This window comes from Populus nigra, chromosome 3 (genome assembly GCF_951802175.1).
Source record: "Populus nigra chromosome 3, ddPopNigr1.1, whole genome shotgun sequence".
NCBI classification, from domain to species: Eukaryota; Viridiplantae; Streptophyta; class Magnoliopsida; order Malpighiales; family Salicaceae; genus Populus; species Populus nigra.
Window position 1 is genome coordinate 3660136 of NC_084854.1, and position 27067 is coordinate 3687202.

The 27067-nt window shown below is 31.7% G+C and overlaps 2 protein-coding genes across 2 annotated transcripts; one reads left to right on the plus strand and one right to left on the minus strand.

Moving 5' to 3' along the window:
- The first annotated feature begins 8877 nt into the window (after positions 1–8877).
- On the plus strand, positions 8878–15163 carry LOC133689827 (clathrin interactor EPSIN 1). The gene is made up of 11 exons (XM_062109891.1): positions 8878–9149; positions 9243–9294; positions 9725–9804; positions 9923–10001; positions 10138–10221; positions 10333–10478; positions 10569–10817; positions 11300–11430; positions 12285–12481; positions 12912–13299; positions 14610–15163. The coding sequence occupies exons 1-11, from the start codon at positions 9109–9111 to the stop codon at positions 14834–14836; spliced, it is 1674 nt and encodes a 557-aa protein (XP_061965875.1). The 5' UTR covers positions 8878–9108; the 3' UTR covers positions 14837–15163.
- A 429-nt stretch (positions 15164–15592) lies between these two features.
- LOC133689828 (uncharacterized) lies at positions 15593–21468 on the minus strand. Its single transcript, XM_062109892.1, has 10 exons — positions 21265–21468; positions 20829–20986; positions 20606–20737; positions 20451–20501; positions 19677–19773; positions 18252–18298; positions 17048–17264; positions 16335–16464; positions 16189–16231; positions 15593–15891 (listed from the first exon to the last, which is right to left on the minus strand). Exons 1-10 carry the CDS (start codon positions 21323–21325, stop codon positions 15814–15816), a joined length of 1014 nt encoding a protein of 337 aa, XP_061965876.1. The 5' UTR covers positions 21326–21468; the 3' UTR covers positions 15593–15813.
- Between the last annotated feature and the right edge of the window lie 5599 nt (positions 21469–27067).

A 27067-nucleotide genomic window follows, 5' to 3' on the forward strand; every position in this document is an offset into this window, starting at 1 on the left:
GGACCTTACTGTGAGAGGAAATGTAAAAATTGTATCCTGTCATTCCATGTAATTCATGTATAGCATGCATCAGTACATTGCTCAGATAAGAAAAGAAATAAAATTAGAGAAATTACGTTGATTGAGGCCTGATTGCTCTTATTATGCCAACAATTAAGGCTTTGGTGCCAAAGAAATCAAGTAACATTCACCTGATTGACTTGCGCATTATAGAAGAAAAAAAAAGTATATAAACAGGAAGGGAAATGATATCTTGGCCAATGTTATGCAAAAATGATCCAACAAATGCAGTCATATATTGAAGGAGACAAAGATTTTTTCAATGCAACAATTTAACAAGGATTCTACTATAATTCGAAGTCTTGAACACCGATTGCTTGAAAAGGTGAAACGCCAGTCTTTGTTGTCAATCAAGAGCAACAAATTATTGGTATAGCTTTAAATTATCAAAAAAATATCTCAATCCAATAACTTATCCTATTGGATTGAAAAAATTCTTTGATATAGTATTAAAGTTTTATTGATTAAATGGTTACGAGTTTAAATCTTACGACCTCTATTTTATTTGATAAAAATAAAGTATAAGATAACATGGACATGTGTAAGTATCAAGCTCAAAAAGCTTTTATTTAAGTGAGAGTACTGTTAAAGAATTATATAAATCATATCTTGAAACCTCATTTAATAGTTTAAACTTTTAGATTAAAATGATTATTTGATATTGTATCAAAATTTTATTGATTAAGCGGTTACGAGTTCGAATCTCGTTAAAGTTTATTCCATCAACAAAAAACAATGAAATATTTTTTTTATTCCATCACTGTTTTTATCAGGAATTTCTAGTGAAAGTTTTTCATCGAAGTAGTTCTCATCAGCGAAAGACAATAGAGTATTTTATGTTGAGGTTTTCGTAGCTTTTTTCATAGTGATTGAATTCCCAACAATAATATACTTTTTACTCCATAGAAAGAGCAGATCGGCCTAGCTACTTCATTAACCTAGCTAGGATTCTGAAAGATCGAGCCGGTAACTAATTTATTATATCTGTAATAATGCTCTAATTCTATATGGATGTTTTCATGTCAATTATTGTATTATTCATAAAATAAAACAATGTCATGGTTACTTGGAAAAAAAAAATAAACTGTAACGATTGAAACAAAATAATGAAATAAATATATTTTAGCAGACAATTAATATTTATTATGATGTGCATATGATCAAATTCCATAACATACCTTGCATTATATATATATATATATATATATATAGAGAGAGAGAGAGAGAGAGAGAGAGAGATTGGAATTGGAATTGGACAACTCTATTAATTATTCAACTAATTAATTAATCAACGTCAAAGTTATTTACTATTAAAATGAGAAAGTCCCTTTCAGTTTTGCCTCCATTATAGAGCTAGTTCAGGTCAATGAATGGGTTATCTTTTGAAAAAGACAGCCTCAAAAAACTTAAAATGACTGTATATAAAGCCATCATTGAACTTGGATAAATTTTTCAAAATCTTGAAGCAATTAAGTAGTAAAATAACAACATTGATAATTTTGTATTAGCATAATTGTATCTAGCCAGCCATGGTCCCCCACTTTGATTTCTTTCTTTCCTTTTTTATTTTCCGCTCGTGGAGGCATCATATGGTTCATGCAATTGTAATGACAACTTTATATATATATATATAGAGAGAGAGAGCACGCATTTGTTTTCTAGGTCAATGACTTCTATTTGTAATGTCACTTTCCCTAGTTTGCTAGTCATGCATGATATGAATGTATTTCATGATGCCGGAGCTTCAAACATTATTAGACGTCAAGAATCCGGTGAATCATCTTGAATTGATCTCTAGCTAGCCAGAAAATTCTTTCTTCTCCCCCCCGCGCCTAACGCGCTTATACTTTGAGGCCAATATTTAGCTGTGCAACAGTGAAAGGTTCTTTTCAAACACCAACAAGAGAAGGTGGTTCGATAATAATGAGAATATTCAACACTTCCCAGCACCTTTCGTATGGCTATGGCACAGAATTGAATGCCTGCTTCTTGATGTTTGGAGGGTGGAGACTATAACCTATAAAAAGTTAATTTAAGATAGATTGCAATATCCTATAAAAATTGTTTGAAGTTCAAAATATTTCCTCGATTATATATTAAAAAAAAGTACCAATAAAGATATGTTTCATGAAGTGAAGGAATAATTGTAGGGGGTCACAAATTAAGAAGGAAAAAACTCACAAGGACCTCATTACTTGATAAAGAAATGATAATAAATTAAAGAGAGAGAAATAGAGTTTCTTTAGCTCAAGGGCTAGACATGGTGATGGTGTGGAAGAAAAAGAAGGAATTACGAAGAAAATGGAGGAATATAACCATTTAGAAAGAGTTGGAAATGTTTGCATATGATTGAAAATTGTTGGAGAAGAAAAATCAAAGCAAACACATGCATTTGCATTATTATACACACACTACACACACCAAGGATATATTTAAATAATATAAAAAAACCCTGGAAACTCTAAAATTTGCTTCTTGATTTATGGATGTTATTGGATCCTATATAGGGTTTAGTTATTGTTTTGAAAATAAAAAAATGAAAATAATGAAAATAAAACGTTTGATTGGAGAAATGAAAACAGAAATATATATAAAAATAAATGTCATTGAATAGTTTTAAAATCAATTTTTATATATACTTTCAAAACATGAAATACAAAAAGAACATGTTTCTATTATTTCTATTTTTTTATTTTAAAATAATAATCAAATGCTACATTATCTATAGTGTGTGTGTCAAGAGCTAAACACATCTAATCTTGGTTTCAAATATTTCAGTTTGGTTTTCGATCAACCTAACCTGAGATATATTTAAGATTGCATTTTGAAAAATTTTCTGTTTAGGTTTTGCCAAAAAAATAAACAACTTTTTTTTTCTAAATAAAATTTATGCTTCAAAATAAAAAAGAACTTGGAATTGGAGACTGACTTGTTATGTGCATTGATATTAATTCATAATCTCAATTTAGCAATTAAAATACACTTACCCAAATAAAGTATCAAACGCAATTTATAAAAATCACAATCTCAATCCTGAAATCCCTATTGCCAGAATTATAGAAATTGTTCTCGGTAATTGATGGAGTTTTTCAAGTCTTGAGGATTTTATTTTTTTATTACGATGATGATATCAGCAACAATAGCAGTAATAACTATTTGATTTTTGGTTTAAACTGAATTAAAAATTGTGAAAATCAAATTTGAGAAACCAAAATAATTTAGATTCAATTATTTTTTAATCCAAACAAAAATTGATATTTAAATTTAGAATGTTTTTGCAGTTTCAATTAAATAATATTTATCTCTGGTTGTAAGCCAGAGAAAATAGTGTTTTTCAGAGAAAAAAATAATTAAGAGAGATTGATACTCTGATTAAATAATATTTTTGTTTAATATTAATTTAAATTTAAAAATTAAAAAACATTTTAATTAAATAAATAATGTCACAATTAATTAATTAATTTTTATATAATTCCAAGAATATTACTTTATAGAGATTTAACTACGTGATAACAATTTTATCTGGCGGTCATACAGAGTCTTAAATGGCTAAATTACAGTCCATGGAATCAACCAGGTGGAGGAGTTGGTGAAAAAAACATGCCTTTACAACTTCTTACACATTAATTTGCTATTTTTTGTTAATTAAATTCAAATAGTATTCTTTTTTAAAAGTCAACAATATTTTTTTAATAATTAAAAGAACTATTTTTAAATCCCCCTCAATTTGATTCACTTGATTTTTATCATGCATTTCTATTTTTGGATGGGTGTCTTAACCATGCACATTTTCAATATATATATATATATATTGACCAGTTAAATTCATTTTTTAACTGTGACTTAATTGCACAAAAAAAAAGGAAATTTTCTATCATCCAAATAAAAGAAATCCTTGGAAGCAAGGAAGAAGATTCAATTGTTTGGCATGTACTCGAGCCTCGAACAAACTATATAATTGTCAATTTTTCAAAAAATAAAAAATAGAAGGGTGTGTGAGGATAATGAGCTGGATCTAAGGCAATGCAATCTAGCTCTTTGTAGCCCAGGGGAGCCCAGGTTCCCTCCTAGGAGCCCAGTGCTTTGGGCGTCAACTCTTTAAGCTCGAGCTTTGACCTTTGAGCATTTTTATCTGAGATTTCATGAAAGGTTAAAGGTTCACATAATTGAATTTGAGTGGTTATCATGAAATGAAATCTTCTGTAAGCCTTCGTACCTGATTTTTAAGGCATGGTTGGCTATTTCTATTTTTTTCAATTTGCTGATGCAAAAGCTTCCTTGCCTCTTGAGCCATTTTAAGTCACCTGAGTAACAGCAAATAAACCCAAAAAAAAGTGTATATATACATCATGTTTGGAATACTATGATAGTATTTGAAAACGTGGTTAAAATCGTGTTTTTAAAAAAATTATTTTTATTTATTTAAAATTATTTTATTATTATTTTGATGTATTAATGTTATAAGTTATTTTTAAAAAATAAAAAATATATATTATTTTAATATATTACTAAAAAAAAAAAATAAAAAAATAACTACTACCATTCCAATAAATAGCCTACCTTTAGATGAAAAAAAAGGTAAAGAGAGACTCATTTCAGAGCCATTCTAAATGATGCAAAACGGGATAAATCATTTTCTTGAGTAATATTCTAATATTACCCTTTCTGTCATTCGCCCTAAGATTTTGCTCGACCTTTTCTGCTTCTGCTTCTGCCTTTTCAGTGAGGGTTTTTCTCTCTCTTTCCTTTAGCTTCTTAATTTGCTGCACGTTGTAAAATGCAACGTCTTCAAGTACTGGCAAAATAAAAGGCAAATTATAAATACAGATTCATTTATTTTTTTATTCACAGGTCATTTTTATCCGAATTGTTATGTGTAAAAACTTAGAAGTAAAATCATCTTACATATATCGAAATAGGTTAAGTCTTCAATGCGTCTAAGAGGATAGATTATAAAAATTTAGTATCTAAACCTTTTATTAGATTTATGGCTTATACTCTAAATACCCAACGATATTATAGCTAAGTGTTTTTCATGCTGTGATTATATAATTTAAATTTTTCACTATTGTCTTGAAATTTAAATCCGATAACTAAAAAAAATAAAAAATTACTTGTTCCAGTAAAAAGCATTGAACAAATATTTTTAAGAATAAATAAAATATGTGTGTCGTGTCTTAATTATAACTATATCAAGGTTTCGACAAGATTGTTTTTTATTTTTTAAAAAAACAAAACTATAATCTGAAACACGTTAAAAAATATATTTTTCTGCCTTACAGAATTAATTGTCCAAATACAAAATTATTTTTGCGTGCAAATTAAAAAAATTTATTCTTGGCATGGCAAGTCTACTGCATTCGTAAATTAATTAATTAAAGAGAGTGAGATAAATCTCCTTGAAATGAAATATTGTAAAGTTGTTGCAGGCCAGTCGTCAGCTTGGGGCCGAAATAAGCAGAGACCCTCTAGAGGTTTCAGGGGTTGGGCTTGAAGTGGATTCATGGATCTAAAACTATCTGGGCTGTTGTGATTGAGATTAATCCAAGCTTTCTTTCAAGCCTGTTCCTTTGATCTAAAAATCTATATGTTTTTGTATTTTTAAAATATTTTAAAAAAATTTTAAATTTTTTTATTTGCTTTAAATTAATATTTTTTTACGTTCTTAAATCATTTTGATACGCTGATATCAAAAATAATTTTTAAAAAATAAAAAAATATTATTTCAATATATTTATAAGTAAAAAATAATCACAGTCACACTCCCAAACAGGTTCAAATTTATTTTTTCTAGGATCCTAAAAAATATTTAAAAAAACATATCCGAAGGAGCTTATGATGGCTTGGTAGAGTGAAACCACTTGAGTTTTTACTTTTCATGTTTCTTTAAAAAAAATCAATTTTATCTTTTAAAAATAGTTTTGGTGAGACTTGACTTTCTAGTCGTTTTTTTCATTTTTCCTCCTCTTGTGCTATCCTAGATTGCGGGTTAATAAAATAGGATCAGACACACAGGCTTGACTTGCTACTTACATTTTTTTTGCTTTTTTTTTTTTATACTTCAAAAAACATTTATTAGATTCATTTACTCTTTATGTTTGACATGCTTTTTAAATACTATTATAATTTTTTATTTTTATTTTTATAATTTTTTGTTCAATTAACATGTATTATCCTTAAAAGCATAAAATATTAAATATGTGTTAAGGGGCTTTTTTGTTTTTTTAATTTAAGCATAGCGAAATGACTGAATAGCCTATGAAATCAAAATTTCTTTAACTTGCATGGAGGAGCTTTTTATCTTTTCATTAATGTTTTTTTTTAATCACAATGGGTTTCTTTACTAGTAACTTAACAAACATAAATATTATTAAAGAAAGGTGATTGGTGGATGGTGGCCATACTATGGATGGTGTATGAGGTGTCATTTGAAGTCTAAATGCTAGTTTTTAAAGTAGCATTTGAATCATCTCGGTAACCCTTCTATTTTGTTTATGATGCATATAACAATGATTTTTTATTTGGCGTCAATGACCTTTTCTTTTTTTTTTCTTTCTCTTCTTCTCGAGCTTCTCACATGACCCTCAAAAGTTTTAAAACAATCCTTCAATTTATTTTTTATTTATATTTAATTCATGTTTTCTTGATTACTATTTCTTTTGTAAAGTTATAACCTTTTCAATTTTATTCTCCTTTTATTTTTCCATATATCATATTTAGTTCATATTCTTTTAATTGTTTTTATTTTACTTGAGATAATTTTTAAAGTTGAATATTTTTTATGATTTTATCCTCCTTTTTTTCTATTAGATCTAATCCTCATTATTTTGATTGTTATTTTTTTTACTTTAATAAATTTTTAAAATTAATATTTCTTTTTTTATTTAATATTTCAATATTAAATTTGTTGAAAATTATGCCTTTTATTTTAGTCTAAGTATAGAATTTCACGGGTTGTGAGTCTAAAAGAGTTATCCATGTATAGAAGATTTGCCGAGTTTGTTTCTTCATTTTATTTCTTTTTTTAAGCACTTTTTTTTTGTTCAATAATTTAACATTCATTTAATTCTCATGCAACGTGTGTGGTCAACGGATCTTTAGTGTGGTGCCAACGACCTTTTCCCCCTTTTATTTTCTCTATCCTTTTTAATTTTCACAATTGATCCTCCAAAATTTTAAAGCAGTTATTCAATTTTTTTCATTCATATTTGGTTCATGTTATTTTAATTACTTTTCTTTTTATATAAAATAATTTTTAGAATTGAGTTTTTTTTTTCAATTTCATCATCCTTTGATTTTTTTTCATATACCAGATTTAGTATCTATTATTTTGATTATTATTTGTTTTATCTAAAATAATTTTAATTTTTTTTTTACTATTTCATCATTATTTGAGTTTTTTTCTTATTAGATTTGATTCTTATTTTTATTGATATTTTTTTTATTATGGTGATTTTTTTTAAATTGATTTTTTTGTTTGATCCTTCAACATTAAATTGATTGATAATTTAGCTTATTGATTAAGTTCAGGTCTAAGATTTCACATGTTATAAGTTTAAGAAATTAACCCATATTTAGAAGATTCTCTCGGGTTTACTTGTTTTTTTTTAAAAGAAACATATGGTTTTTCATATTCTTCATTTATTTAATTGTTTTTTATTTGTTTTCCATTGGATTTTCCATTTATTTTTAAAAAGATATCGATTATCTCACCCTTCAACATCAGGTTATTTGATAATTAAGCTTAATTGTTTTATTCAATTTGCTTTCAACGGGGTTACTTCAGTATCACAAGTCAAAGATTTTACATGCTAACCAAGATGGACTCTTTTTTGACTTTTGTTGGATTGTATGTTTTTTTTTTATTTTGCTTACTATAAGGTTATTGTGTTCTCATTAAATTTTTGCTTCATTGTCATATTATATCTTTCAACATTTGCTTTAAAAAAAAATTATTTTTTAATTGATTGATAATTGATCTTCATGTTTTTTTTTTCTTTGGGCTATATCAATCTTATGCCTATGATTACGGGGTTGGTAGGTTAATTTGTTTTTACTTTTTTTTTTAAGTTAACTTTTTTTTTCCTTTCAGTTTAGTTCTTTAATATTGGATTTTTGATAATTGAGCTTCGTAATTATATTCAATTTGCTTTTAATGGGGTTGCCTCGATATCACAACCAAGCCACATATTTAACGTGCCAACCTAATCGAGTTTTTTTGACATTTTTTCATTGTTAATTTTTCTTCCAATTTATTTATCATTATTGTATTTTTTTATTCATGTTATTAAATTAAATAATTTTATTAAATCCAATTAAATTAATGACTCAAAGCTCAAAATAATATATTTTTTTAGCAATGCTATCATTGCATTAGCATTTATTTATGTTGGAAAAAAATTAGATAAATCCGTGGTGCAGTGCAAATCACCTTATATGAGAAAGTTCAGTTTTATTTTAATTTTTTAAATTCAAATATTGAAATTAATATTTAAAAGATTTTTTTTTTTTGTACAGAATAGATCTAGAAAGTGCACCTCTAAGATCTTCATAAAAAAGACCTAGTTTTTACAGATTTGCAGACTAAAAAATACCTTTATCGTAAAAATATATATAAAAGAAAGTAAAACACTTTTATTACGCATGATAAACCAAAAAATAAAAACAATTTTACTACGTTACTCGGATAAGAGTTAATTTTTCCGAAAGTCATGGTAATTTCAAATCATGCAAAAAAAAAAAAAAAAAACCTATTTAAAAAAAAAGAAAAAAAGAAAACTAGACAATACTAATAATTTAGTATCGAGAAAAGGAAGCGATATTGATTATTGGTACTCAAAACATAAGTTCCAGCCTCGTTCTCTTGCCTCCTCAAAATAATAAAATTATTAAAACCACAGAAACATTCCTGCCTGATTACGCATCTCCTCTCTTCGACCAAATCCAAGATCTCACCACTTAACAATCCTCACTTACCAAATCTCTGCATTTCTCCATCCTGCAATTCGTTCAGATCTTAATCAGACGCCACCGATTTGCAGATCCATCATGGATTTCATCAAAGTCTTTGATCAAACAGTCCGCGAAATGTCAGCTTCCAATTCTCTCATTTCCATTTTTCTTGCAACTCGATCGATTATGATTCAATTCTAATGGTTTTTTTTTTCTGTTTTTGGTTGCAGAAAGAGAGAGGTCAATCTCAAGGTCTTGAAGGTTCCTGAAATCGAACAAAAGGTAATAAATATTTTGTAAATGAATTGATTATATATATTTTTTCAAATTAAATTGATAAAATTCGATAGCAATTTGGTGCCTATTAGTTTTGTATTTTGTGCAATGCTAATTTTATAAATTTGTATAGGATTGATTTTTTCTTTTTTGGTAAACATTATTGATCTATGCTGCCTTTGTGCTAATCTGACAGCATTAACTTGATCTGTGCCGCTTGAGTTTCTGATTCGGTGAAATTTTTTAGCATCCATAATAATAGCACAGGCTTTTAGACAGAACATATTTTCTGTTTCGATTTAACAGTGCAGGCCTCAAAGTATTAACTATTCGAATTATTAGTGGATCTGCCGCCTGCTGGACTCTATCAAAGTGATTTTGTACGTGTTTTTTCTTGTTAAGTGACGTTTGTTTTTGTGACTTATTATTAATACAGGTGTTGGATGCCACTGATGATGCACCTTGGGGTCCACATGGCTCTGCAATGGCTGAGATCGCGCAAGCTACTAAAAAATTGTGAGTTATGGCTTGTTTTTATGTTCCTTTACTAAAGTAGTTTGCTTAGGTGTATTTTGTGTTAAGGGGAGATGGGTTGATTTCGTATATTTATTTGTTTTCTTGCAATATGGTGTAGCACGGAATGTCAAATGATCATGAATGTCCTGTGGACGAGGTTAGGTGAGACGGGCAAGGACTGGCGTCTTGTTTACAAGGTAGACTTTTTAAATTTTCTGCTTTAGAGTTTTTGATTTTGATTATAAAAGCATAAGTTTCATATATACTCCCTGACCTTGTTCTGTTACATTGCCCTTTTAAAGCCTATAATTCGTTAAATCATTTTGATATCAGGCATTGGCTGTCATAGAATATTTGGTGGCACATGGATCTGATCGTGCTGTTGATGACATAATAGAACACACATTCCAGATATCAGTAAGGACCATTTTCATATTCAAGTAAAATTGCCTGTTGTCTCTACAATGTTCAAAGTAAGCTTGAATATTCACTAACATTTCAGCTCCCCTATTTTCTTTTTTGGTTAAGTCCCTCACAAGTTTCGAATATGTTGAGCCAAACGGAAAGGACTCAGGACTTAATGTGAGGAAGAAGGCTGAAACTATTGTATCCCTTTTGAACAATAAGGATAAAATATACGAAGTCAGGAGTAAGGCTGCTACTAACCGTGACAAGTAAGTTCATGCTCACGAACTGATATTTTGTATTAGACTTGAGCTTCTTTCCTTTTTCTTATTGGTACTAAACTGTTTGCCTTATTTTAGGTATGTTGGTCTTTCATCTAGTGGAATATCTTATAAGTCAAGCACAGCCTCATTTGGTAGCAGCAGCAGCAGCAGCTTCCAAAGTAGAGATCGTTATGGAGGTGGCTTAAGTGGTACGGGAGATGAAGATAGCTATGATAGTTTTAAACAAGAAAAGAGTCGAAAGGATTCCTACACGAAGTCACATCGAAGGGGTATAAGTGACGATCAAGACAGCACCTTGAAAAAGGGTTCTGCAGGCTTTGGAAGGTTTCATTTTTTATCATTAGTCTGCTGGAAAATCTCAGTTTATTTTCCTTATGCATGTGTGGGCATAGCTACAATTTCGTGGTCATTACTTTTATACTTCTTGATTGTTTTAGTAAATTTATCATTTAAAGAGAACAATGCCCACATTACTGCTGATATGATTATTTGGAGTGTGCTTGGCATTTCGGTCCAAAATTTATCATGATCCTGTGTGTTGTAATTGACCATAACATTCATCGTTGATGCTTTGGCTGACCATACTTCGATGCCGTCCAATCTGGATTTGCAATCCAAGACCGCAATACCAAAAACAACTTCAGTTTGTTGGCCATTTTCTTTTCTTCTAAGTATCATTTTCCATGAACAACAAGCTACTCCACTACAATCTCTGCCATATGCACAAACGCAGGCACACGATATGACTTGCCTCTGTATTTTTTATGTTTTGTTATTTTGTTTATTTCAGAATATTTGTTTTGCAGCAAGGATCAAGATAATTTGTCTTCTCGTGCATCAAGGTCATCTGCTAACCTAAATGCCTCTGATAAGAAAAACTCAGTTTCAAGTAATTATGATGACGATGATTTTGATCCCCGAGGAACCTCCAGCACTAGTAAGTATTCTGAATATTGTATGTGTGGTGTGGTCGTTTGCTTCATCTTAGTCAAAGATATGCTCGGGATGAATATATTTTTCAAGTTTTGCTTTGTTTATCCCGTGTTCTGTCTATTCAGCAACACTGAAGGGCTGTTTAAGTGTAAAATGTTTTTGTATTTTTTTTTCAAAGAGGGATGTTGTGCTTCCTGGATACTTGCTCAGATCTGTTTCTGGACATTTAGAACAAAAAACATTAAATAGAAGCATGGTTATTGAAACCAATAAAATCTGTGCTCAGACTCTTGAATCAGTAACTTTAAGAAACTATAAATTACCAAACACCATCCATAAAGCAAAATGAACCTTGAAAAACCATTGATGCTTTCTTATGAAGTGAGAATATCGTGGTTTTTCTTGTATTTGTGGAAGAAAAAATTGAGTGAAGAAATTGGGATGAGCATGTGGCAATACTTGGATGAAGCAGTGGTTTGAATGCATAGTGTCAGAGGGCTCTATGCATTGTAGTTGTCCGATGGACAAGAAGTCATGCCCTGTGTTCCAAGTCTTAGACAGCTATGTTTTTGTGAATGTGCAAGAAATTTACAGGCAGCAAAGTCCTCTGTGGTGTGTTGTTTCCTTTTTGTGCCTTTTAATGCTCATGTCTTTTTTAATACTGTTCAGTGGTATGCATTTCAATTGAAACGAGTGCATCTCAATAATAATTTTGATATGAATCACGCTCCTATATTATCTAACACAAAACTTTCAATGAAATTACTACTGAAGATACCAAGTTGTTGATTCCTTCCTGTTTTCTAATATATTTGACATTAGATTTTCATATATTTGATATTTTGTCTTCATTGACAGAGTCTGCTTCTCAAACCTCAAACCAAGTTGATTTGTTTGGAGAAAGTTTGATTGGTGATCTCATGGATGCACCTCCATCTGTTCCTACAGAAGCTTTAGTCATGAATGGGAATTCTGCAGAGGTTGATCTGTTTGCTGATGCAGCTTTTGTATCAGCACCTCCCCAAGCTGGAAAGGAAGCAAGTTCACAGACTCAGGTAAGATACCTTGCTATATTAATTTCTGGAAATGAAATGCTGTGTTTTAGTTTTTGGCTCTTGCATGCCATTTCAGATTGGAGAAAGCTGTTATTTATTTGACTTTGTGTCAACCAAGAAGGATTTTGATTTAGTTTGTTCCTTTTGTCTTTGAAGTATGTGTGTTAGCTTCACAAAGGTAGCTAACCTTTAGTGTAGAGCTCTGTGTCCTGATGGACAGAAGTTGCTTTCCCCCCCATTTTCAAGGAATTGTTGCTAGAGTTTCTTGGATAACATTTGCTTCACAATTTTATTATCGAGAAGTTGGAGAATGTTTCTGTTATTTGCAATTTCTGGAGGGGCATGATTATATATGCTCAGAATTCAATGCTTTGTTGATGGATGCTTGGATATTCTGTGGTGATAAATTTTGTTGTGACTTGTTTTGCAGACAAAGGTCGATCTGTTCACTTCCCAACCTGCCAACCCTTCTGCAGTTCCTTCTACATTTGACTTCTTTTCTAGTGATGAACCAGTCGCACAACCCGGGATCAAGACTCCAAAATCTGATCCTCCAAATACTAATGTCTTTGACCCATTTGCTGCAGTTCCAATGAACAATTTTGATGGGTCTGATCTTTTTGGTGTATTCACTTCTAGTTCTAATCCAGCTTCTTCAGAACCAACTCAAAGTCCTATTAAAGATGGCAGCCTTAACAATTTGGATGGGAAGTCTTCGGCAAGCTCCAATCCTCCACAGAAGGAGGGTTTCCAGGTGAAGTCTGGAATATGGGCAGATTCGCTTAGCCGTGGACTGATTGATCTTAATATATCTGCTCGTAAGCATATCTTTCTCACTTACTATTGTTTCCTTTCAGAAACGTTCTCCATATGCATGCTATATATGTGATCTACCTCAATTAAATTGATTTTATTTTATGCATGAATTCATGGAGCAAGTTAGATTTTTTTTTTTTTTTTGTTAACACCACTAAGAATAGGTTCTCAAGAGTGGCTTTCTAAGAGTCTTGTTTGATCACACAGATAGACATGACCAAAACTGGTTGTAAGAGATTTGGATGGTTGCAGAATATATGGACGTGCTGTAATTTCTCCTCGAAATCTTACATTGAAAATTTTATTTTAACTTCACAGATGTTGATGCGAGTCATGATAACTTTTTCAATTTTATCCAAACTATCTCCCTTTTTCCCACCCTTAAACAAACAACACGGACAAAGAACAGGATGCTCAGTTGTTAAAAGAGGCTTGAATACTGAGTTCCTTTTATTTCCATATGTCATCTTTGAACTTTAAAAATATATAAACCATGATATTATGCAAAAGGAACACAAATGCTCTTGGTGTGGGACAATAATACGATGCAAAATCCCTTTTGATGGATTTTAATTGCTATATTTTATACATCTAACAGAACTTGAGCTCATCATTCTCATGTGTGATGTCTTAACATTCTTCTGCATGCATACCATTTGAACGTAGCATCATGGACAGAATGGTTTAGTTGGGAGTGTGTGATTTTGGATTGTTATGGTTGTATGGAAATCTTTGTTATCGCTGGCTCCTAGTGACTGCTAGAACTAGGCAATTTTTTGAGGCTCACATGCAGGTGGCAGAGAACTGGATCACGTGCTTCCTTATTGGTGCTTATCTATGTGTTTTATGCTGGATGCTTTTTCCCACAAATGTGGAATCGGTTTGTTTTGCTTCATTATCTGCATATATACCAAATATGCAGGGCTTTTCATGTGTTTTAATATGCATACTCTGCTCCAATTTTCTTCTCTAATGAAATTCTAGCAAGGCTTTTCCCCACAAATATGGAATTGGTTTGTTTTGCCTCATTATGCGCATATATACCTAATATGCAGGGCTTTTCATGTGTTTTAATATGCATACAATACAATTTTCTTCTCTAATGAAATTCTAGCAAGGGCCGTGGGTAGAGAGTAATGTGGTTACTTTAATAATGCTTCAAAGTAAAACTGTTACAATGGCATGATTTTGTTGGAGTAACAATATTCTTGTCTGGGATTTCTCTGTGCGAGTTTCTGCAATTTTTCTTCAACATTGTACTTCTTGCTTTGAGGCTCAGTCAGAATTGTCTTGCCACTTGAACTCCTTGCAGCCAAGAAGGTGTCTCTTGTAGATGTTGGTGTCGTGGGTGATCTTACTAATGGATTAGATGAAAGGGAAAAGGGACCTCCAACTTCATTCTATATGGGAACAGCTATGGGCATGGGATCTGGCCTTGGTAAATCCGGGTTAACGGCTTCACAGTCACAAGCAACTGGCGGAGATGATTTCTTCTCAAGCCTTGGTGGCCAACAATACCACTTTGGTAATTTTAAGTAAATTCTGTCAAGTGGCCTTTATCGCCCATTATGCCCGCATATTCTTTTGCCCGTTTGGTAAAGATATTTCAAGTGCTGCCATATTGGTGTGCTCACTCTTGTTCACAACTCCAAGAGAACAACACGGTGATCTGATTCTGCACCGATCTTGACAAGGTTTTTACTAGATTACTTGTTTCAAAAAGATTGCAAAATTGTCTTTATTAAGTCCTCCAGCATTGTGGTGGCGCTTTTGTTTGTAGTTAAGAGATGCGGTTTTTTTTAATCTCTTTTCGCTGCCTGTGTGAGAGCAAAACTGTTTCTATATTCAAACCTGGAGTTTACTGTATGCCATTTTTCTGAATTTGCATCAAGGCCAATAACAGATGCAATGCATCAAGAACAAGAAATAGGGAACGGAAAAATTACTGAGGGAGCTAGATCTGAAACTTAAAAGGTAGCCTTTTGATCACCTTTCATTCTACAAAACCGTAGAGGATGTTTTCGTAAAAGCCCGCGTCTAGCAGCAGGCACCCATAGAAACTGTTTTTATGAAGAACTGGAGCATGAGAATGTTAGGAGCTCCGCCTTTCACAATGTACAAGGACCCATGGTTAAGGGGACCTTCTAGTTTGGCCTTCCTAAAAAAAATCTCTGCCTTAGATTCAACGGAGAAATTACTGGATTTAACATCCTATGGCTAACCTTTTGCATTTACAGTTAAACAAACACTTTCAGGTGCAAATTGGCGGGAAAGTGGCCGGTGAGATTGTCATCCTTAAATTGCCAACCAAAAGTTATATTTTTGGAATTATTCGCATTTGAGATTGCCTCCAAAATGCAAAGATAGATGCTGATAATTGTACGAAACCAGCAGACACACAACAAGTTAGTATTAGGAAGGCATGACATCAGAACTCAGAAGTTTAGGCAGGCAAATTCTCTCTCAAACTTGATATTATTACATTTAAGTTGAACAGGTATGAAACATCAAGCTCCCTAGTAAATATCCACCATTTTCCCCTTCAGCATGGCTTCTGCTTTCCTCACCTGTTTCACTGGTCCTATTATGAATGCCTACAAGAAAATAATCGACATTTACAAGCGAGGATGACAACAAATAAATACAAGTAAATCCTGACCAAATACTGTGGATCATCTTCCATGGCTTTATCTTGTGAGCCTCTAATAATGTTATTTTTTCTTGAGATAATCAAAATACAAGAAGGTTCCCACGATTTCTATGGTGGTTGAATACGGAAATCTCAAAGCAGATTTCATTTCGCATCGACTTGAATTCTAAGATGGCTAGATTTTGACCAAGGCTAAGGTTATCACCTGGCAGCTAGTTCATCATTAATTAGATAGACTTACCTTGTCAGGTGGACCCTTCGCACCTCCAAAGAAAATTTCCGCACTGCAAAAGGAAGCACATGCTCAGATTAAAGAACATGAGAACCAAATTGATGATATGGATTGCAAAAGAATATGTGAGGGGATCAGGGAGAAGAGAGACATACTTGCAAGATTGCTTTATTGACAAAATGGAAGCTCCTCGTCTTCCAATAACACGTCCCATCTTTCCCGGGGGAACATCAAGAACATAAAGGATTTCCTCCTCGGGGGCATTGTCCTCAATGGTGAGGTTATCTATAAAGAGAAGGCACAGCTAGATCAGTATTCAATTTAGTCAAGCATTTTTATTACCTTCCTTCACGAAGTCCATCCAAAATAGGTCATGCTAAACAACAAGTCAAACAAGATCCAGGTATTCAGTTTGATTGCTTGTTACTTGCTAGTAAGCTATTTTTCTTTATACATTCTTATTTTAGGATGCATGCATTCACAATTGTAGTGCTGAAAGCTTGCTTATACACAACCCATTCTTATCCAAAATCTAGACCCACATGCATGCGCACTGCACTTGAACTCTATCTCATTTCAAATCTTTAGATTGTTAGTGACATTATCTTGTGGAAAATAACAAACTTTCTCAATTGGAAATCCTTTCCCATAGTTTCCAACAATGAAACCCAATAGTTAAAGCCAGTACAATGTAGTGCAAAACTATCCAATTTGGAGAGTTTGGCACCTCTTTTATCTTTTATCCATATTGGATGTATATTAAAAACAACATGGCATACAAACCAAGTCCACAGAGTTGGTAACACGATTCCAGGAAGATTGGGAAACAAGAAGTAGTGTAGAATGATAGGTTGATAAAACATAAAACCTGGAATAGGAGGGATATCAGGCCAATCAGCATAATTATTCTCATTAATGCAGAAACATCGAGAATACAATGCTCCACGAACTGCAAGATACCATAACGATCTTTCGTTCAGCTTTTCCATCATCTTATAATAGATGCAGAGAAGAAAACGAACATCATCTGCAGCTGCACGGATCATCATTTCGGATAGTGGCCTGTATGTCCAGAACATAGGATCCTGAAAGTAATAGAAAGATACAATAATGTCAGGAAGTACCAGCTGTAAGAAAATGCACAGGGTGTTGCCGCAAAGGGGGTGTGCGGTCGCTGACCGAATTTCTCTTGAGCTCTTAGAGAAGATGCAAGTGCATATAAACACACACACAGTCAAAATCATAAAAAGAGATACTCACAACCTTGGTTCTTGTAGGTTATCCAAATCACTAATTGATTACCTCTATTATATCAGAATGTCTTTTAACTTTTAAAAAATGATCACTCAAGTGCGCAATTGTTCAGAAAATACCATTCCAAAGAGCATTGCACATCAGTGATCAAAAGGGTCTTCCCAGGACGAATGCACTTGATTGAACATCGTTTAAATGTACACAAACTTAAATAGAAAATATTTGAGTGCAAGAACTCGAATAAAATTTTTGAAGTACAAACACCATTGGTTATCTTGTTATAAGTATGCTGAGGTATATTTCCTTTTTAATATTCATGGGATAAAAAATAAGTATGGAGACTCTAGAATGCACTCCTTAAGGTCGCTGGTTTGATCTCATAGCTTGTGGCATTGCCTCTACTATATCTTCAACCAACCATTAGAAAAGAGACACTACACTTGCCAGTAAAATTTAACATGGCAAGGGACTAACTCTCTTGTAAGTTTCAGAAGTTAAAGAAGTCCTTGTCTAAACGCTGAATGCCACATGCCAGCACATCACGAAACTCTAAATTGCACAACAGAAGCATCCTTCACCAATCTAGCAACAGAAGGATAGCATCTTAGGAGTGCAAACTTGAGAGGCAAATGTGTTCAAAGCCAAAGAAAGAGTGAAAGCAAATGTTACCGGCTAGTGCCACAACTTTATCTTCCCAAAGAGTCAAAATGTTTTTTTTGGAATCAAAACCAAGGCATTAGAGAATAGGTTTTTCAATATAGCTCTCTCCACTTTACTCGAAGAGAGAGAGAGAGAGAGAGTCAGATGCTTAAACTAACCTGTCGGAGGAGAACACGAACCTCTTCCTTCTCCAGATAAGATACACCTGCATTCAAATCCGCAAAATATACAACTCAGAAATACAATGAATGATGCAGGAAGTCAATTTTCTTGCCAACTAGATACCACAAAGTATGTCCAGTCAAAAGCAAAAAGCAAGCCAATGAGAATGAGAGCAGATAAGTATTCTTGTTTTCAAAAAAAAAAAAAAAAGGAACAATATTAGTAGTTATTGCATACAATGACCAAGAAAATCTTTACTCTGGGTTGAAGGTTTATGATTTAACCAAGAACAAAGAAGTTTCTGAATACCTTAATTTTTAATCTGTATAATCTAGATTTTATGCAAGCTTAATTTGTTCAGGAAGGTTGAAGGTTTACGATGTAACCAAGAACAAAGAAGCTTCTGTTCAGGAATTTATTATATATTAATTATGGCTTATTTGGGAACTAGAATACCGTGAGGAGTTTTCTATTAGTTATGTATTTTGTTTTACTATCCAAATTTCTATTTCCATTTAGTTTATACCATTAGGGCTTTTCGTGCCTGAGCACTTCCTCTCTATTCAAGTGCTATTTTCTTCTTGTTTTTCTTCCTTTTCTTGAACTGCTTTCTCACTAAAGTAACCTTGGTCAAAAACCTTTTTTCTTTCTTTTTTATAAATTCATTCCCCAAATCTAGCTCTCGCCACGAATCCTTTGTAGGGACACAAATCCAGAGTTGTCCCACATCAGTTTAGATTAACAAGTCCAATCAGAACATTCAAATGCTGCTCTCATACGAATCTACTTTCAATTAAAGAAGAAAAACAGTGGTGCAAACTGGTAGGAAATGCTGGAGTAGTTGAAAAAGGTTGCAGTGTTTATCAATTTTCCTACAAAGTGCTAATCACAAGTAAAAATAAGGTCGGTCAAAGCTACTGCATTTCCTACCGAACAAACAATACATAGACCAGGAAGCAAAATGCTCTTATGATGCAGACTTTAAAAGAGAAGAGATGGGAAATATAGGAAAGACAAAAATTGTCCCTACAGAAGTCAGAAGCCTCCTTGGAGTAAGAATCATGTCTATAAGCTACTTCTCAATCCAAAACAACTTTAACCCCATCAGTTCATTGCAATGTGATTCCAATTGAGTGCTAAAGATTTCATAAGACTCATTTCCCAACCTCTTTTTTTGTTATTAAAGAGGGACAATAGAGAGTAGCTTTCAAGATGCACCCACGAGCATAATTAAACTATAGGCATTAATGCAACACTAGTCCTTTAACAGGAGAAAGACAGGAAATGATGTCAAGACATCGGAGTTATCATCCAGTTGTTATATCAAAAACTGTTAGCAAGTATGGAATATATTCACACAACAATCAAGCTATATGACCTGCAACAGATAATACAAATGGATACCACAGAATATAAAGTACCACAATAGCGTGGATCTGCAAGGAGGCCAACAAATGATATATAGTCCCCTGGCAATCTAGTCTGTCCTTCTTGCTCCTCTATCAGAGAATAAGCAATCTACAAGCAAAATGACAAATATGTATTAAAATTAAAATGGCAGCTCCGGATTGATAATTCTCTATGCCAATATAAGCAATTACTACAACGATAGTGAATGCTCAAATCTGATCTCAAAAACTAAAAGAGAGGCATAGCAGTATCAATTATAATTGATCTTTGCTAAAAGCAACTAATAGAGATTATGATGCACACCTAAAGCTGATCATAAATCAAAGTGTAAATCAAATATAAATGGTTATGAACTTAAGATTCAGAATAATGTCCTCGCAATACTCTACTTTGTTTATTTTTTAAGTGTAACTCTCAAGCCCTCATGAACACCATATTCATAGAGTCTTCACCAAAGAGGTTCTAGATTAACCCCAAAGTTAACTTAGTGTGCATCCAACTTGGCAAATGGAAACCCCCCCGGCTCCCAAAAAGAGCAGTTTAAATGTGCATTACAAAAGAGATAAAGAGCACAGAATATGCTCTTGCCAGGTCAATTCAGTAAGACTCATTAACAGTCTGCCACTAGTCTGTAGGCAATTTGATAAATTAACAATATCAATTAAACAGAAAAACCTTATCCTCAGTGCTTACTGTTGATGCTTGAAGAACATGTACCATGGCGCATAAAAGATCATTAAAAAAATTCCCAAATAGAATACCAGTTCCACCTATTAGTTACTCACCTGGGTATCAACAACATTGTGCAACTTGATGCCAAATTGAAAATATAATGCCTACAAAATAAAATTGATTTTTAACTACATTGATAAAAGGCTGGTACTAGTGCACATCATAAAAAGCTAATACAATCTAGAATCAAGTAAATTCAACTAGAAACCTCGCTATCCCGTTTGCAATCGTGAATAACTTTTGTGATGTAACTCGACTCAAGTGCAGGCTTACACACTTTGATAAGCGACTCTCCACCCTTAATGGCATCAACCAAGTAGATAGCATCCGGGAATGCAAGCTGCCAAAATGACAAAAAAACAATGCAGTATCAAAATTATAAACTTATACTTTCTATTACGCGCACAGAACAACACTAAACTATAGCTGACCTGCATAATACAGAGAGCTCCATGACGACAGAGATTAACACCCTCACAGTCAAAACCAATGATCAATTGCTTTGCGGCAGAAGGGTTAAGGAACTCGACCGGAAGTTGAGAAGGTTCGGTGACAACATGGATCGGAACATCATCTAGTGGTTTACCACCTGCTTTCCATAAATTTTATTTGAACATAGAAATTTCAAAACCAGTAACTTCAAAAGGAGGCTAGCTAACTTAGAATAATTTGCATTAAGATTTAATTAAACCTGTAATTAATCAATAATTATTAGTTAAAATGTAAGATGGATACCTAATATAAAATCACATAAAGCATAATTTAATTTTGATCACGTATAATTTATACAGTCACAATCACAAAGGTTAATTTATGGATTGATTGTGGTTAAAAAAAATGCTAAAAAAGAGAGAGAGAAGGAATTACCTGGGTCGGAAGGGAAAGGAACGCGAGTCTGATGAGAAGAGGAAGAAGAAGAGGAAGCCATGCGATTGAACCATCAAGTTCAATCTCCCTTTTCCCCTTCCTTTCTTAAAATAATACTTTTGAACCTGCCCTGCCTTTACTTGGGGCCTTGCCTTGTCTTGCTTTTAATTTTTCTTTTGTTGGAAATGGAAAAAAGGAAACCTATTAATTCTGGTGTGAAAGCGAATCCAAAGTCCAAATTAGAAAAATCATTAAGGGCCCTCTCCCTATATTCCTTTCTTTTCATGGGTCAACCAAGGAAAAGTTATTAAGCCATAACCGGTTATGACCCGACACAAAACCTAACTTATAGATTGGATGGGTTAATATATATATATAAGTTAAAATGATATTATTTTAATTTTAATTTTTTTTAAAAATTAAAATATAATTATTTTGATAAAATTCTAAGTTTATAGATCAGGTGACCTAATTTGAATTAGATCAATTTATTTAATTTTTTTAAATTTAATTTAAATTAAGTCCCAAACCGACATGATTTAAATACCAAAATTCCAAATCATTGGAAACTTTTGTTTTTATCAACCAACCAAATAAGTTTTAATTTTACTAGTCATATCGTTAAAAGATTGAGAGATCATGCATGGCATATGCAGGCGAATCAAATAACCTATTTCAAAACAATTTTGCTACAACTTAACTATTATCGGTTTCATTTTCTTCATAACATATTGTTTATAATCTACAATTTCTGAAAGTCTTTTTTAGGAATAAAAGAAGAACAACTTTGCAGTGAAAACAAAAGTGAATATCTTGAAAAAAAATAAAGGGCCATTTAAAATATATATTATTAACTACCATAAAATCAATGTTATTAAATCTTATCTAGTTCAGCAGGTTAACCTAGTGACCTTTGAATATGAGACTTGGCCTAAGTTGAGTTACATCAAACCAAGTGGGAGTAAACCTAGTCTAACTTGGTTGACACGGTTAAAACCTAAGTGAAACCCTACTTGACCTCTCTTAAAAAAAATTCAAAACGACATCATTTTAGATTTAACATGGCTTATTATATGGTGAATAGATCTTTTTTTATATAGTTTTAGACTTGAAAACTTCATATGAGATATGATTTGGTTCTCTTGTTGGTTATTCTAAACTAAGAGTATTCAATTGTCATGTTTATGCTCATGTTAGGAAAGATAAACTTGGGCCGAGAGCGAGGAAATACATATTCCTAAGCTATGCATTTAGGGTGGAAGAATATTAATTGTGGTGTGTTGATCTCAAGTCACCTAAGTTTATTATTAGCAGGGATGTAACCTTTGATGAGTATGTTATGTTTCATAAGAAAAAGGAATCGATTGGTATTGATATTGAGATTAATCAGGTACTAGCAACACAGGTGATGCAAGGTTTAAAACATATCTAGTTTCTAAAGGGTTTTGCACAAAGAAAATGTATTGACTTCAATGAAGTGTTATCTCTAGTTGTAAAGCATATTTTCATATGAGTATTGTTTGTTATGGTAGCTTTATTTGACTTAGAGCTTAAGCAACTAGATGTCAATATAACTTTTCTATATGGTGAGTTGGATGAGAGGATCTATATGCATCAACCAGAGTGTTTTATTGCTTAAGGTTAAGAAAACTATGCATGCTTATTGAAGAAGTTATTATATAGATTGAAGCAGTCACTAAGGCAATGATATAAAAGTTTTGATACTTTTATTCTTCAATATAGTTAATTTAAGAGTGATTATAATAGTTATGTATATTTTATAAAGCTTTTAGATGGTTCATTTATGTTCTTCTTGTTGTGTGTTGATAACATATTAATTGCCTTTAAAAACATATCTATGATCAACAATTTGAAAGATAAGTTTAATAGTGAATTTGAGATTAAAGATTTAGGTGCGGCTAAGAAGGTTTTGGGATGGAGATATGTAGAGATCAAAGTGTTAACAAGTTATACTTATCACATATAAAGTATCTTAAGAAGATACTTGAGCATTTTGGCATGCAAAACCGTAAGCCAATGAGTACTCCACTTGCAGCCCATTTCAGATTATCTTCGAGTTTGTCACCAAAAAGTTATAAGAAGAATAAACACATGTTAGAGGAACCTAATTGGTTGCTAAACATTGCATTTGATCTTCAAATATAAACCAATCAATTATTGAATTGATAATAAATTAATTTATCTAATCCTATTTTATTTATGGTTGTTATTCATATTTGAGCTAACTTATTAAGGAACTTAATTGGCCACACATATAAAAATCACTGTTTAGAGATTAAAATGGGATAATTAATCAAATGTGACTTGATTATAAATAAGTTTTAGAAATTAAGGACTATGATGTAATTTACACAGGGAATTATAGTTTTAGACCTAGAAAAATCAAGTATGGACTTAATTGAATAAATTTCTAAAATTTAACATGTGATATTATTCAAAGAGTAATTGATATTTTATCATTTATAGGGTTTTTAAATTTTTCTATAAATAGAATGCTATGTTTCTTATTTTTTATGTTGAAAAGAATATAAAAACTATGTAAGTTACATAACACCTGAAAAACACAAAAGAAAAAAGTTAGCACTCAAATGTATAATAATTTCTCTCTTAAAAAGGTTCAAAAGATTTCTCACTTTAACAACTTATGGTTTGCGACAACTCGACCTTTGAACAATTATTCAAAATTGAAAAGAACATCTAATTTTCAGATAATTTTTGAATAAACCCTAAATAACTCTAGATTTATCTAACAATATCCTTGAGACTCCTAAAAAAATTTAAACTCATTGTTTATGCTGTGTATATGTGGTTTGAAAAACCCAACAATAATATCTTGGAGAAATATCTAGTTTAGCTTACAAAGATAACCTAGTTCAAGGTTATGTTTAGAATTGCACTAGACGTGAGCCCGCGCTAAGCCACGGGGCTTAATTTTTTATATAAAAAATGATATTTAAGTGTCTCAAGCATGTATTAAAGAAGGAAGAAAAATTCATGACTCGGGTTATAGACCCGATTGGGTCAAGTAAGTTGCTTTATTTTAATTAGATGATTAAAAAATAGACAGTGGTAATAAATGAACCAACTAAAAATAAAAAAATAATCATTATAATATGAAAAAAAAAATTTCAAAAGGAAAAAAATAATGCAGCTTAATTCTTAGCTAATTAAGGATGAAAGAATGGAGTTAGGTAAAAAAAAGAATAAAAAAATTAGCCCGACTCAACTTGAGTTAGCATAATAAACATTAACTTTGATAATAAGGAGAGAGCCAGCTCGCCAAACTTACATCAAAATTAAGAGATCAGGGTAACTCAATAGAAAAGAACACAGAGAAAACCACAAAGTCTATTTTTTTTAAAAAAAATCAAATTTTGAATGATGAAATCGAAAAAGAAAATAGGTAAAAAAACAATGTCAACCCGCATTAATTTTTTAAACCTGTAACTTGGTTCATTAGATTAAAAACACCATATTTGAAAAAAGTATAAAGCTCAATCCCCAACTAATAAAATGTTAGAGGATAAAATTAAAAAAAATATCAAATTATACAAAAGGATCCAAAATAAAAAATAGCAATTCAAAGAATAAGGATCAAAATAAAAATAAAAATAAAAAACAAATTATATGACAACCACTATTTTTTGATTGAAAGGTAAAATTAAAAAGAAAAATAAACTTAAAAAAAAACCCAAAAAAGTGACACAATAAAAAAAGAGGCCCAAATTGAAAACAAAAAATAATATATCATAAATTGGGATCAAATGATGAAATAAAAAACAAATAAGAATTGTATAAAAGCGTTAAGAACAAGAATTAGAAATTAAAAAAATAATGACCAAAATTAAATATTAATAACTAAAAGAAAAATTCTAAAATTTTGAATGGTCAACGTAAGTTTTGAGGGCAAATAAGAAGAAAAAAAAACCCTGCTTATGAAAATTATTCCTCTGCTGCCTCTACGCGCCGTACCAATAAAAAGAAGACGCCACAAGGATTTCAATAACATGGCGAAAGGTAATTTTTTATTGTTGGGAGCGCTACACTAGCTACCTAAAGACCATGAACGCTTCTCACACGCTTGCGCTTACGTTGTACGCGCCAACCACTTTCCATTTAAACAATATTTTATATTTATTAAATTACTAAATTGCTCCCATTCAATTAGATAATAACAAAAAAAAAACATAGTGAAAAAATGAAAAGCTTTTGAAATAAAGTTTTAAAATTTTTGCTTAAATAAATTATTTTATTATGCTTAAAAAAATGAAAAGATTAAAAAGCTTTTAGATTCCATTTTTTTTTTAAAAAATGATTCTAAGGGTAATTACTTTCTACTATATTTAAAAAATAATAAAAAAGATAAAATTCTACTATATTTAAAAAAATAATAAAAAAGATAATTTTACCCTAATCCCCATCCTCAATCTAAATTATATTTTATATTAAATTAAGTGAAATTTAATTTGATATGACATAATTAGCATGACAAGTAAATTAAATTAAATTAATGATCCTATCAAACCCCCCCCCCCCTTTTTATCAAATAATATAGTAGTTTTAACATTTAAAAATAAAATTTTAAAATAATATTGTTTTAGATTTATCAAAATCAACCCAAAATAACTCACAGAACTCGTTATACAGCCTTGCTTCGGGCCAAGTTTATTAAATTTGTGCATAATAAGCTGTCATTTAAGGCAAGGCAATGCTAAGGATGAGGAACATAAAACAAATGGTGTAAATTGCAAATTGCAAATTGTTAGGCACTGAGTGCAGGGACAAGGGAGTATGGTATTTCTTTTGTATGTTCGAGGGAGGGCAGTGCTCTAGAGGTAGGTGACTGTGAAGTTCCAGTCTAGAGAGAGAGAGAGAGAGAGAGAGAGAGAGAGAGAGAGCGAGCTAGCTTGGAAATAGAATATTCATTAAACCAGAAGTTTATTATATAAAGGTTGCTCTAATTCGGTTGAGGGCATGAAAATCTAAGGGTGTTGGTGAAGATTTGCGAATTAAGGAGAAAGAAACTTCAAGATCCCCAACTTCTCTCTCGTAACATTTTCATGAATTGTTTTATTTATTTATTATTATTAGAAAAGTTATTCAACGAATCATGGATTAAATCACAAGTATAGCTTTCTTTCGATCCTTAGATCTCTACCTTTTTTTTTTTTTTTTATAAAAAGACATAGATCCTATTTTTATTTATCAAAGAGAGCAAGAGTGAAAGAAAATAAGATGCACTCTAATAACCTTTTATTATTTACTCTAATCAGTGACTTTTATTTTTATTTTTTTAAAATCGATATCATTTTAATTTTTTAATTTTATTTATTCGTTCATATCAACTCAAATCAATACCGGAGCTTTTCACATGTCAATTTTGAAATCGAATTGCATTTTAAAATATGTTACGAAATTTGGCACGAGTCCACTCTCTCTTCTACGTGGCTGCTCACATGTATAGAAGAGTATATATTTGCTTTCACGAACTGTTTAGGCAAAAATTATACCCATGATGCTGATGTCTTGAATTTCAGAATCCATTTCCAATGGATTTCCAGCTATTGGTTTATACGATACGATCATCAAAGTTTGAACAACTTGCACTATAGATTTTTGTATCCTCATGCTTATCCACTCCAACAATGGATTAAACACTGAAAGGGATGTTCGATATTTATTGGATTCATGTCTGCAACAGATATTAATACAAAAAGGACCAAAAAAGAAAAGGAAAAATAATTTACAAATTGGCAAGAGGCAAGGTGAATGAACCACACAA

What these genes read in the sequence shown, in the direction of transcription:
- LOC133689828 (XM_062109892.1), bottom strand. Translation starts at nt 21,325, where the DNA reads ATGGCTTCCTCTTCTTCTTCCTCTTCTCATCAGACTCGCGTTCCTTTC. An exon ending in TCCTTTCCCTTCCGACCCAG is followed by an intron (nt 20,987 to 21,264) that starts GTAATTCCTTCT and finishes TATGGAAAGCAG; the next exon opens with GTGGTAAACCACTAGATGAT. An exon ending in TGCAGATCCACGCTATTGTG is followed by an intron (nt 18,299 to 19,676) that starts GTACTTTATATT and finishes ATTTGAATGCAG; the next exon opens with GTGTATCTTATCTGGAGAAG.
- LOC133689827 (XM_062109891.1), top strand. Translation starts at nt 9,109, where the DNA reads ATGGATTTCATCAAAGTCTTTGATCAAACAGTCCGCGAAAT. An exon ending in GATCAAACAGTCCGCGAAAT is followed by an intron (nt 9,150 to 9,242) that starts GTCAGCTTCCAA and finishes TTTTGGTTGCAG; the next exon opens with AAAGAGAGAGGTCAATCTCA. An exon ending in GGTTCTGCAGGCTTTGGAAG is followed by an intron (nt 10,818 to 11,299) that starts GTTTCATTTTTT and finishes TTTGTTTTGCAG; the next exon opens with CAAGGATCAAGATAATTTGT.